Source organism: Sciurus vulgaris (assembly GCF_902686455.1).
Source record: "Sciurus vulgaris genome assembly, chromosome: 9".
Lineage (NCBI taxonomy): Eukaryota > Metazoa > Chordata > Mammalia > Rodentia > Sciuridae > Sciurus > Sciurus vulgaris.
The window spans coordinates 142,267,258-142,280,696 of record NC_136469.1 but is presented as its reverse complement, the minus strand read 5'-3'; the positions used below and the strand labels follow the sequence as shown (position 1 = coordinate 142,280,696).

The window sequence follows — 13,439 nt, the reverse complement described above, 5'->3', positions numbered from 1 at the left end:
TACAGTGCAGACAAACACACTCCCTCCTGTTCCACTCCCCAACTTCTCCTAAGGAAGAGCAGAGCTCTGGTAGTGGGAAGGGGACATGAAAATGGTTAACTGCAACAAGGACAAAGTGGCCATAGGCAACCCACTTGCTGTCCACAGCCTTCCTGTGGCTGTCCTCACTCCTGCATCACCTGCTTCCAGCAAATCCAGGAGTGAGGCAGAACTGGCCTTCCTGGTGCAAAGGCCCCCAAACCTGAACTGGGCCACATCTACCAGTGTCCTCCACCAGTGTCCTCAACTCAGGCAGCTCAGTCTGCATCAGAAAAGCCACAAGCAGAGAAGTAAAGGTGGGGGCGGTTACACAGAAACCAGCCCCCATGCTGGTCTGCCCTTTCACAGAGCAGCATCCCTGAGCAAGTAACTACCATCTCCAGGACCCCTGTGTTCCTCAGCTGTGAGTGGAGCTAACACTAACTTCTTCCGAGGCCCTCGAGAGACTCATGTGGGATAATGTTTAAGTCACCCAACACTTAGAGTTCAGTGCAGTTGTGGCAGGTGCCCAGGGTCATCAGAAGAGGGGACAAGCTGGGAACCTGGGTTCTGTCTACCCAGTGTTCTTCAATGTGAATTATTTATAGAACATTTTTTAAATCCATAAGTTACAAAAAAAACCTGAGTTTCCGGCTGCTTGGGCCACACTGGGTCTATACTCCTGCAGGACAGCAAGCCTAAGCTGAGCAGTAGCCTGTGGCTCGGTTCTGTAGTCCTCAACCCCTGTGCTTCCATACGTCTGCGACTTCAGTATTTCTATCATCTGTTTGCAGCAGCTGATCCAAGTTTTGGAGGTCCCTGAAGCTTACACAATTTCTTCTTTAGGAAAAAAATTTAATTATGATCACAAAATTAGGAACGAATTAGGGGTCCTGAAGGCTAAGTGTCACTAACACGTCTTAGACCCTGTCCTGATCTGGCACGTGAAACCTAGGCATCAGAAGCTGATGCTGCATGCTCACAGGTGACAATGTTCCAGCAGAACTGAGAGCCAAGTCCCACCTCTGTCCTTAGACCAGGGACTGTGCAGCCAATGTAGCAGATCCCCATACTTCTTAGGCATTGTCCCCCACTAACTTAACCTTGTGGATGTTACTGACGTCAAAAGAAGGCGACTTTCAGGAGTCATTTACAAAACTCACTGACAACAAAACACTATGCTGGGCTACATATGGGTCCCTGCTGACGGGTTTCTAAGCAGTTGCCCTGGAGAGGGACACTCACTGACAGCAGTGGCAGTTCCACCTTGTCTGATTTGTCCACTCCACCAGATCAAACAGCGCCTGGGGCGGAACACTGTCTCTTCACTCACTGCTGCGTCTCTCATACCTAGAACAGGTCCTGGCATAGAGCACTCAAGCATGTGCTCATCAGAGTTACATGAGAACTGCCATGGTGCATTTTAAGTAGAGGGAGGTAGATGCAAAGAGACCCTCCCAAAGATACCCAGCTACATGGAACTAAGAGTCAGAATCAAGCATCAGAGGCCACCACTTACTACAGCAGGTAGTGGACAGCTGAGCTGGAAGGACTCCATCCTCCAGGCCCAGTGGAGCAGGTTCCACTGACCACGGACTTCAGAGGCTTCTCAAAGCTCCTCAGCGTCTACGCAATAAATTTCAAAGTCCTCCTTCAAGACACTCCACCTCTGAGCTCCATCCGTAATTCAGTAATTTCTTGGGGCTTCCTGCTCGTTCCCTGCTTCATTTCACTACAGAAGCTGTGAGCAACTTTCAGTTCAATGCAATCAGAAACAAGCGGGACAGCGCAGCCATGGGTTGCCACCATTTTGAGTTATATCTACCTATTACAGGTCACCCATCAGATGCCACAACCTAAACCCAACACTTCTCCCAATAACCCTACGTGCAGTCACCACTGAATACACAGGAAGAGGTTAAGAAATGCCCTGCTGACAGCACAGAGACCTTGGACTCATCAGGGTTGAAAAGGCAAAGGTACCAAGACTGCCCTAAAGCCTGATCACTAGGTACATCCCACCCTCAGACTGACTCGCTGACTCACACTAGAGCCACGCCTCCCATGTGATAAAATCCCACCTGCTCCACAGCAGAAGGGACCACATTGAGGCTCCATTACTGTGTCACAAGCACCAGCTACACGTGTGCAAGCTCAGAGCACACAGCAAACCCTCATAGGACAGGACCTGTTTTAAACTGAAGGCCACCTGAGGAACACCTCTGCCTGATCGAGAACAGTGGGCTGAACCATATCAAAGCCTCCACTCTCTGGAGAGACCCTGCTGCAGCTGTCTCCAGTTACAAAAGCAAGAAAGGCAAGGCAGAGGCCACCAACCTGTCTGTCAACAGGAGCACAGGGGAGACGGCCATGTTGTCTACTGTGACCACACAGCAGCTCTGGGGGCCAACCGCAGAAGCACTGACCCTCCTGTTACCACACTCCTACCAAGCTGCAGTCACAGTCCCAGGGACACACCACGGGGCCCTTCCTGCTTCCTCCTCCCAGTCTGGAAGGTGAATGCACGGGAAGGAGCAGACTAGCTGGAAAGGCAGGGGAGGGAAGGGAGGAGTGAGAAGGCAGGTTCGTCCTGAGTCACAAGCAGGGTGGGGCAGAGGGTAGGGGCAACAAAGTCTGCATGCCTGGGTTCCTGGGCTGGGCCACAGCTCGGGCACTCTGCCATGGAACTCTGACGGACAGGCTAACTGGCCACAAAAGACACTGGCACTTCAGACCTGGAAGCAAGCAGCATGCCCTGAAGCCCCAACCATGCAACACTCCCTGAGCACCTGCCACGTGCAAGACACTGTGCTTTGTGAACAAGCAATCAGACACATAGGTGAGTCACAGATGCAGCTAAGGATTCACTCTCTAAGTGCCTGTGAGAGCCTTCCATACAGGGATCCAAAGATTCTCCCTCATTTGTAGCTTCAAATGCTATTTTAAAAGGCAAAACAAGCCGGGCAAGGTGGCACACACCTGTGACCCCAGCAGCTCGGGAGGCTGAGGCAGGTGGATCTTGAATTCAAAGCCAGCCTCAGCAAAAGCGAAGTGCTAAGCAACTCAGTGTGGGTCTGTCTCTAAATAAAATACAAAATAGGGCCGGGGATGGCTCAGAGCTTGAGTACCTCTGAGTTCAATTCGCAGAACCAAAAAAGCAAAACCAAATCACTCAGGCCTGAGTCAACAATCAGTCCTGGAAAAGTAACCCTCCCCCACATCCCCAGCCAGGGTCTTTCTTTCTTTCTTTCTTTCTTTCTCTCTTTCTTTTTTTTCCCCCCTTATTTTATTTTACTTATTTATTTATTTTTGTTTCCAGAAATTTAGCCCAGAGGCACTTAACCACTAAGCCACATCCCTAGCCCTTCTCATTTTTTTTTTTTTTTTTTTAATTTTGCCACAAGGGCTTGCTAAGTTGCTAAAGGCCTTGTTAAATTGGTGAGGCTAGCTTTGAACTTGTAATCCTCCTACCTCGGCCTCTTGGACCTCTTCTGGGATTACAAGCATGGGCCACCGCATACAGATCAGCCAGGGCCTCTAACAGTCACCTCCATCCCCAGTCCTTTAACAAAGAATGCCCCATCTGTGTTCTGTGTGTTTGCAACTGCACCGAAAACACCTGCTGGAGACAGTCTGTCAGTGGCCACATCTGGGAAAAGGAAGTAGTAAGGAGCAGAAAGGAATGCCACTTTCACTTGACACACTTGTGAACTGTATTAAAAACAAACAAGCATATACTACTTTTATAATTAAAAAAGATCCCTGACAAGATCCCTAGCCAGGGAGTCAACACTGGGTGGGGTGGGATGGGGAGCTCTGACCCATGGTTCTCAGAATGGGGTGCCTGGACCCACAGCAGCATCACTAGTGAGCTGGTAGAAATAAGAGGAGCATACAGAGACCCATGGAATCAGATGCTCTGGGCCACGTGCAGGTATTGGGTCCAACAGGCCCTTCAGCTGCTCTGACAATCAGCGTTCAGAGCCACTGCCCCATTCTATTCATGCACTGCAAATGGCCATTCCCACCATCTACTTCCATCTCCCATTCGCTCCCAAGACCCCAGGCAGCCGAACCCACATTTCTTGGTCTAGGTCTTTGCAGCTCAGGGAAGGCCAGAGTAATCAACTCCATAAAGGAGCAGGAACAATGAAGACGAGGATGAGGACACACTGGCCAAAGACCCCCGCCCCCTTCTTCATCCCCAGTGTCTTTCCCAAGACCCCTTGAGAAGTTCCTCTGAGATACAGAGTCTACAGCTTCACAATCCCACAACTCTCCAAATTCTTCCTCAACCTTTTAGATATTATACCTCCACAGCAACAAAAAATTTAAGCTCATAATTTTAAAACTCACAAAGAAAATTCCAGGTCCAGATGGCCTCAATGGTAGAAGTCTTCCAAACACTGAAGGAAGAAATATACAAATGCTTTCAGAGAACGAATCTTTTTGAGCCCTCCCCTTCCCTGTATCCATCCCAGGAAATATATTAGATAACTGGATAAACACATTTACTAAGATAATTCAGCCAGGACTTTTTGAAGTTCCTCAGAGGGTTCTCTGACATGGACATGGGAGCGGGTGAGTATGGGCGGTGTGTGAACACATTTTTAAAATTCCCCTGTTCTACAGGCTTTTGCAATTATTATTGTTTATTTCAGATACAATAAAACTGACTTATTTGGCATCCATTCTATGAATTTTATGACATTATTAGGTTCTCCTAACTATCACAGAAAAATCTTAGAACTTCTTTGAAAAAACAGAAAGAGGAACTCCTCCAAGTCACTGTATGAGGCCAGAATCAAAAGGAAAATTAAAGCCCACACTCTAGGAACACAGACAGAAAAGTCCTAAACAAAAGATCAGCAAATCAAACCAGCGATGAGTGTAAAGTACACCATATCATAAACAAGTTGGGATTTTTCTGAGAGCGAAAAGTCAGTTTAACATTGGGAAAATATATTCTTTACACATAAACAAATTGAAGAAGAAAACATAACCATCAAAAGATATAGAGAAAAGCATCTGGTAAAGTGAAAACAGTCTTTTAAAAAACTTCAAATTAGAAATGAGAGCGACAAGCGAGGTATCTGAGATCACCCACAGCAAGCACCACACTAATGGGAATCCAGCAGCCCATTCCACCCAGCACAACTCACAGGTCCTGCAGGGGCAGCTGCCACTCGAGGCAGCACAAAAGCAAAAAGAGCGGGAAAAGGACAGGAACCAAGCTCACCCACAGAATCATTTTCTAGAGAAAATGCCAAAAATTCTATCAATCAACTATCAAAATTAGAAGCAAAATTTAGCAGGATTCAAGTTCCACACTTAGAAATTAACTGCACTCTCAATGAATGCTAACCAAGGAGTCAAAATCAATGTTTTCTGACAATGGTTAAAAATAATCAAAAATAATATCTTAGAATCTTAGAATAAATTTAATGAAAGAAATATAAGAACTTTGCATTAAAAAAGATTAAGACACTAAAGAAATAGAAAAAAAAAACTAAATCAATAGAGGGATATATCACATTTTACTTCATGTAAGTAAAAATGTAAGTTCAATAAAATCCCAAACAAAACAAGAGCCAATTTTTTTGTAGAAAGTGTCAAACTGAATCTAAAATTCATAAGGAAATGATAAGGACCAAGAATAGCCACAATATTCTCACAGAACAAAGTAGGAGAGTGTACTCTACCAGATATCAAAACCTATCATATAGCTATAGTAACTAAAAGATTATTAGTGAAATTAGTGGATTCGAAAAAGAAGAAACAGAACAACAGAATACAAGGGTCAACTGATTTGCTTCAGAGGTGCAGTGGGAAGGATGACCTTTACAGTAAATAAGCCCGAACTGTTTCCTCACACCATCTATAAAATTCCAGATGGATCATAGATCCTGTTGATAATGGCAAAACCAAATTTCCAGAAGATACCAGTATTTTCTAAACAGGATATAAAAAGGCAATAACCAAAAGGAAAAGATGTATGAACAAGAATTCATTTGAATTAAGAAATCATGATGCACAAGGCCCTGGGTTCAAGAAGAAAAGAAAAACTGCAGTCATTAAAACTAGAGAAGAACGGGGACTGGGGCTGGGGAGATAGAGTGCTTACCTTGCAAGCACAAGGCCCTGGGTTCGATCCCCAGCACCGCAAAAAAAAAAAAAAAAAAAACAACAACAGAGAACGCCAAGTGCCAGGACACAGGTATGGGGCAGGAGGCTCGCATGTTCCAAGGCCAGCGTGGACGACATAGCAAGACCATTTCTCAAAATCAACAGAGAAATAATTACAAGGGCTGGGGATGTAGCTCAGTGGTAGAGTGCCCCTGGGTTCAACCCCTAGTACCACAGGGGGAAAAAAAGATATGTAAAGAAAAGATATGAAAAGATGCATCATGTAATTAGTCATCAAGGAAATGCACATTGAAGACAAAATACCCCTACCCTGTCAGCAGGATGGCAAAAAGAAAAATAAGCAGAAAATACCAGCATTCAGACAAGATGTCAACGAAGCAGAATCTCATTCCTGCTAGTGGGGGTGTGAACTATACAGCCAGGTCCTGGAAAGTGCTCTGCGGCAACCATGAGGAGCAGACAGTCATCTCACCCAGGTACCTGTGCACCAAAACATGCCTGAGTATATGATGATCTGTGTTACCCCTTGGTGTCAAACCTGATCAAACACCCATCCACAGGAGCACGGAGTGGTGAGAAGACAGCCCGACCCAAGTACGCTGCTCAACTCCATCAATCCAAAAGCCCAAACAGGCCAAACCAATCTATGGTGACAGATGTCAGAACAGCAGTCACCTCAGTAAACAAGGTTCTGCAAGGGAAGGGACCCAAAAGAGGCCTCTGGGGGGTTGGGAATACACATTCTTTATGTTGGCCGTGTGGCACTCAAGTGTGTTCACTTTAAACACTTGATCTGGACACTCTACTGTGCCCTCAACACCAACAAATGAAACGGCTCCACCACCCTCCCCTGCACCTCTCCAGCTGGCAGCCTCCCCACAGCCCCCTGGGTTTCACAGTCATCCTCGACAGACCTGGAAGCACAGTGTTTGTTACCACTTTCCAGGGGAGGTGCACTTCCCACTCAGCCTGCATCCCCAAGGCCAGGCAAAAAACCTATCAGATATCACAGGTAACTCATTAACTAACCCTGAAATGACCCCACCATGCAAGCTGCCCCCAGCCAGTACACAACCAGACCTTGTGCTGTGCTGCACAAGCTCTTCAACTCTCCTCCCAAATTCTTCAACACACAGTGAAGAAGGGAATCTCCATACTACAACATCAGTTCAGGTTTTCCCAGAAGAGAGGAAATGCAGAGCAGAAAATGCCTATGTAACTTAACACAGACTGTTTTATTCTTAATCTTCAATAGAATACTAAGAGGAAAAACAGTTGCTAGTTAACAGTTTGTTTACATCAGAGATCATGAGCAGTCTGGGGTCTCACCCTTTCAGAGAAGAACAAAGGTACTATATGTTCCCTTCCACACTAGAAACCTTGAGGAGTAAGATCTGACCGCAGATGGAAAGGGCATACCTGGGATCAAAACTGGCAGAGGCACCAAGTCCCAGCACTCCAGCCTGCTGCCTGGCCCTGGGCAGCAGAGGTCTCCCTAGCCTCAGCACTCCCACCCACAGAATTGGGGGCACCACAGAGTCCCCAGGGCATGTGTCTCTGGATGGCCTTATTAGTTACGGAAGCAAGCAGCTCACCTTAGTCCTCACCATATTCATATAAGCTATTTTTTTTTTTTTTCAGCAAATACATGCTCAGAATCAACTACATTCTAAACACCATACCAGCAATGAACACAATAATCATTGATAACCACCCTAAGGAGGTTAGGCACAATTTACCTTAGAAATGTATGATTCTCCCCAAAAATGAGGACATTCAGAGATAGACCCTTGTCCAAGGCCACAGAGCAAACAGAAAAGCCAGTCCTGGACTTAGTTCACACTTCCACAGGTAGTCTCTCTTTTGGTTTCATACCATAATTATTCAGAGGGGTTCTAAAACTTCCAATGCCCATGACTCATCCAAACCAGGTATGACCTGAACATTAATCTCTTTTTTAAGTGTCTCAAACAATCCCACTGTGAAGCTGGGGCTGAGAACTTTGCTCCTTAACTAATAAATGTTTCCTTTCTCAAGCTTCTCATTTCTTTGACATTTATGAATTTAGGACCATGCCTCTCCAGCAGTTTCCATGAACTGCAAGTTATTATCTTTTAAACTTTGATTTAAGCAACTCCAACACTTGTACTCACTAAAGTACATCAAACTGCAAATACCTGCCTTATAATGTAGGCCTCCTAGCACCTTCAAGTTCCCTATTGACCTAACCCCAGTGGCTCCCAGAGGCCAGAAGATATGCCACTCCCCTCCACTCCAGCAAACCTGGGTCAGTTCCCCCACAACTTGGCAGACCTGTCTTCTCTCACATGGAAAATGCCTGCCCCAAGGTACCCCTACCAAGGAGGATTAAAGAGACCCCTTACATCAGCTCCAGGAACATGAGTGCACAGAGCATACCTGGAGAGAACCAAGCCATCAATTTTCTGCTGATGTTCTGGGACCAATGAAGAACACCAGTTGTAGTAATTGGGGATCAGGCCAAACAAGCCCCAGGCCCTGTCCCTGAGGAGGCCATAGGAAGAAAAGGCCCAAACACTGGAGTGCAGGAGACAGAGCACAGTACCCTAGTGGAGCTTCAGAGAAGGGCATCAGCTGTGCTGGGCCTTAATGTCCTTGCCATCAACAGAGGGGACATGATGCAGAGGGAAGGGAGCACTTCAGGCAGAGGCAGGGAGATGTGAGCTCATACTATGCCCAGTTAGCCCCAAAGAGCAGAGAAGGCCAAAGTCATGCCAGCAGGGAAGACATGTCCTTCCAAATCTCAATCCAAAGCAACCATAAGCCTGAGCCACGGTGAACTCTAACAACCTGCTGGCCACTGCTGGGGGCAGCCTCATTCACAAAACAGAAGCTCACTCCAAGACAGATGGTGCTGGCGGTGCAACATCACAACCTCCAGAGGACAGGTCAGAACTGGCCAGGGAGCAGGAATAGGGGTCATAAAGCAAAAGTACTTCAGGGACTCTGTCCCGAGGACATTGTCTGAAACGCAGACAAAGCACCAAAAGAGCACACACTGATCTCAGAACGGAAACAAGACGTTTCCTTATTGTTGAGCAAGTGAATGATTCACAGGATGGACTATCACAAAGACATTAATGAAAGTATGAACAATCCTTAACTCTGTGAGAAAATGTTTCTAAGTGAAAAAGCAGGACACCGAACTGTAGAAACAGCACAAATTTTTACATGTCTAGAATTCACAGAAAGTCTGTAAGGAAATAAAATAAGAAGGGAAACTCATAGTAGGTGTAAAAGTAGAAAGAACAAGAATAGAATGCTACCAGACCTTTTCCCCCTATTGTCAAACAAAGAGACGCTTCAAGAAAGCATCTGTAGTCAAAAAGGTCTACCAGGAAGGAAAAAAAAAAAGGCAAGCAAGACCCCTCTACAGATCTCAGCAGTTTCACAGACCTGTGCGAGGAACACACACAGTATGGCTGTGTGGGCTGACATCAGGAGGGCATCTTCACCACCAGAACAATGATATAACTGAAAAGGGAAATATTTAAAAGTTGACTGTACCAGGTCTCTTTATTACCTTTCTAGATTGATGTCTACCCTTACTCACTCAGGTTACGTACTGCATACCTGAACTGGCAAGAACACTTGAATCAACTAGACATGGTCTGGGCCGGCTCACAGGGAGCAGGGGAGTGACCATTGCTGTCTCAGGACTTAAAAGGACTGACCCACATGAGGGTCTAGAAAAGGTTCAGGTAATCAATGAGTTTCCAGAGGTGGTGTCCCTGAGACTGAATCATAAAGGACAGACAGAAATTTCCCAGGAGAGGCAGGAGGCTCAGCATGCTGGCTCAGGGATGACCAGCAGTGAGTGTAAGGTCTGTGGCTGTGGCACAGAATGAAGAATGAATCTGGGGCAGAGGATGTGAGCACAGGTGGAACCAGAGCACCCTTGGGCCACAAAAGGTAGTCTGAACTCCACGCAGGCAGGAGTTAATTCAGGAGTTACGGACTCCAAGAGTGGTGTGGCTGTTTCACATGTGCCTGGCCCAAGAAGAACCCACACAAAACCACTGCACAATCTCACTGCAAGGGCCTGGTGGAGCTCCAGCAGGAAGCATACATCCTCCACACACAACTCAGTCTGCGACAGTAGCAGGCATCCACCTGACAAAAGATACACATAGTATCTGCCCCATGAATTATACCACCACTCCACTGCTTCTGCTTTAAAAATAACCTCTACAGGGCAGAAACCTGGTCACAGGCCAGGCACGCCTGCTATCCCCAGCCCTCGCTGGCTCTCCTTCCCCACACCCAGCTCCTTCTACCTGCAAAGCACACCAACCTCTTAACACTCCCTCTCACTAGGTCCCCTATCTCCCTGGGAGGAAATGTGTTTCACATCCAGATTTGAAAACTAAATGGAGATTCGAATTTAGATCCAAACCCTTTCAATACACCTGGAAATGTTTATTACTTTCTGAAACATTCTATGCACATAGCCTGGATTTTGAAAGCCTCTTTCTGGAAGCTGAAATTAACAGGAAAACTGGACTACTGTGGGGCCAAGCTCACCATTCCACAAATCTGGATGCTTCCCTCTCTCCCACTATAGCACCTCATAGGAGCCCTGTGATAAAGCCCAGCTCTTCACAAAGGACAGCAAAGCTGGAACTGAAACCACTTGGTTTCACTCAACATAAATAGGAACTGATTAGATGTGGATGTGGCAATCTAGTCAAACACAGCATCCACAAAAAAAAAAAAAAAAAAAAACAGGAGGCATAAGAGAATTCAGTGTGAGCTATACAAAAACCTCATGTTCTAAAAACAGAATAAATGTGTACAGTTTTTAAAAAGCACCATTCAAGGTGAAAAATGAGATAAGGCAGTTTTAACTGGTGGGTTATGCACTAACATTTGCAAAGCAGAACAGATTCTCTACCCATCTGGGCAAAGGGAAGTCAATTTCTCAGCAGAAAGTAGCTGGTAGTTGCAGAACTGCTTTACAGGAAGGGGCCTGCCTGTGGTTTCCCATAGTTCACAAAGTTCCCTGCACTCTGTCCTGAACCACCACCTCCCAGGCTGACTGTAACCTCACTACCAGTGCAAGGAACAAAGGGTAGGCAGCATATTCCATCACCAAAGAGTGCCAGCACTTGTGAGGTGTGCCATAAACCCAGGAAGCAAATGTATCCTGCAAGGAACAAATTCATTTTCCTTTTCCCTACTCCCCAAACTACCTTGCTAGCTGGAAATTTCTAAGGACATCAATACCACTTTCCAGAAACCAAGGCCGAAACACTCATGGGATGTCAAGAGTGACTTGTGAGTGCTTTGAGGAACACAGCCAGCTACTGAATTTATGAATGAGTGCAAGCTGAAGTTCTGTTCAGTACAGTCCCTGCCATTCCTGAATGTTACTGACTCCCATGCTGCACAGTGGAAGTGCCGGCCCACCCTACCTGGGGAGACAGGAATGGCGATGTTGGCATCAACATGAAGCAGCTGGAACTCAAATTTGCTTTCCTCAGATATAGACAAGTCTCCCAGTCCACCACGGTAAGGAAAAAGATCGTCAACCCCTGAGGACACAGAACACACACCCAGATCAAAGAAAAACCAGTCAGTGGTCTGTGCTGAATCAGGTCCACCCTTCAGGACCTACTGTATCCTTTGTCCCTCTCAAGTTCCTTTCCTTCTGCTCATCTCTGGGCCAGCCAGCACTTAACTGTCATTCGATTATTCATTCATGCAATAAGCTGGGATGGGACCCCAGTGCCTCCTAATAAAAGCACAGCCCTGAATGCTATGCCAGGCACCTGATGTGCACTGCCTGGTGTGGACATTTCAGAGACAAGGAATCAAAGTTCAGGAAAAGAAGGCTACTCGTTCAGGCACCCAGCTAGAAAGGCAGAGCAGACATTTCCATCTTTGGCTCTAGAAGCACACTCTTTGAATCCCACCAGGTTTTCCATCCCCACACTAGAGGCACATCTCTGAGAGCTCTAGACCCCTCCCTGTCCTCCCGACCTTGGTTATTTAAACATGCACCAGAATTCACAGAAAGCATCATATGTGACCTGTGAATCCCATCTTTTCAGAACCAAATCCCCTGTATAGAAGAAGACAGTCAACAGAGGGATTCAGGGCAATGCCCCTCTGCTCTGGCCTCCCTAGCATGCTCTGGCCCTGGCCCAGGAGGTGGTTCTTTTACAGGATTCTCTGGGCATCATATACATTATGATTCATTTATTAAATTACCATCATGGGTTGCTTTGATACAAAGGAATAACAAAGGTTAAAAATAAAGTCAGGTTTTCCTCTAGAACAGCAATGGAAACAACTTCCCACGGGAATGAAAATGTACAAATCCAAGCTGCCCTAGGGAAGCCACTAGCCACATGTGGCTACTGAGCATCTGAATGTGGTTAAAGTGACTAGTTATGGAATTTTCCATTTCATGAATTTTATTTAAATTTACACGGCTATGTGTGGCCAGGCTAGCACACTGGACAGCAGCACAGTGCTAAACTCTAACTGCTGCTCACTGCCACAGGACCAGGGCTTCTATCCTGCAGGCCCACGCTATCCTTCATGGGTTCCACCCAGGACAAACACTGTGGGGTGCTGCTGCAGAGGAAGTACCCAGAGACCTGAAGCACAGGATACTGGGCCCACCAGGAGGGCAGCCAAAGCCACAGGACTCAAGTGGCTGCAAAACCAGCATGTTCCCCAAGCTCACTTGTGGGAAGGTGGATCCTGAGTAACACAGAAAGCCTGCCAGGATGGTCCTCACACTGAGGCTACACAGGGCATGCTGGCCATGGCTAAGCATTTGCAGAAACAAGTCAGGAATGCAAATCCTCAGATAAGCATAGAGAAGGTGTCCCTGGGGGAGCAAGTGCCCTCTCTGCAGGGCTGTCCTCAGGAGGGGAATGTCAAAGAATATCAAATGACAGTAGCCAGCTGGGAGCGAGGGTGGGGCCCCTGGAAGGGATCAAGAAATGAAGAAGAGGAAGTAGCAACTTAGGCCCACATGACGTATGTGTTCCATGTTCTCCTCAGACCTTTCTTCTTGGTACTTACTTCCTCACTTGCTATCCTAGCCTGGCTCTCTCCAAAGGATCATGTCCAGCACCAGGGTCCCCAGCGAGACCCTGAAAAGGGGAATCCCACGGCCTACATTCAGAACTATTCAACAGTTCTCCCCCAGTCCTGGCACAGGAAACCAGGACCCCACACCCTCCTCTCCTTGAGGTCTACCCACCAAAGCAGCACAAACT

The 13,439-nt window shown here is 46.7% G+C and overlaps 1 protein-coding gene across 9 annotated transcripts in view; it reads right to left on the bottom strand.

The window, feature by feature from the left end:
* TBC1D14 (TBC1 domain family member 14) overlaps window positions 1-13,439 on the bottom strand; it is a 95,427-nt gene that overhangs the window by 59,894 nt on the left and 22,094 nt on the right. For 2 of the 9 annotated variants that reach the window (XM_079154349.1, XM_079154351.1), the window contains exon 2: window positions 4,375-4,424. The exons of 5 other annotated variants lie outside the window; for them this stretch is intronic. Coding sequence is in view for 1 of the 4 variants with exons in the window: in XM_079154348.1 (XP_079010474.1) it covers window positions 2,356-2,390 (35 nt within the window). In the remaining 3 variants the exon portion in view is untranslated. Of the gene's footprint in view, window positions 1-2,355; window positions 2,861-4,374; window positions 4,425-11,618; window positions 11,692-13,439 lie in introns of those variants that run through there. 2 more of the 9 variants (XM_079154350.1, XM_079154348.1) reach the window with 2 other exon arrangements.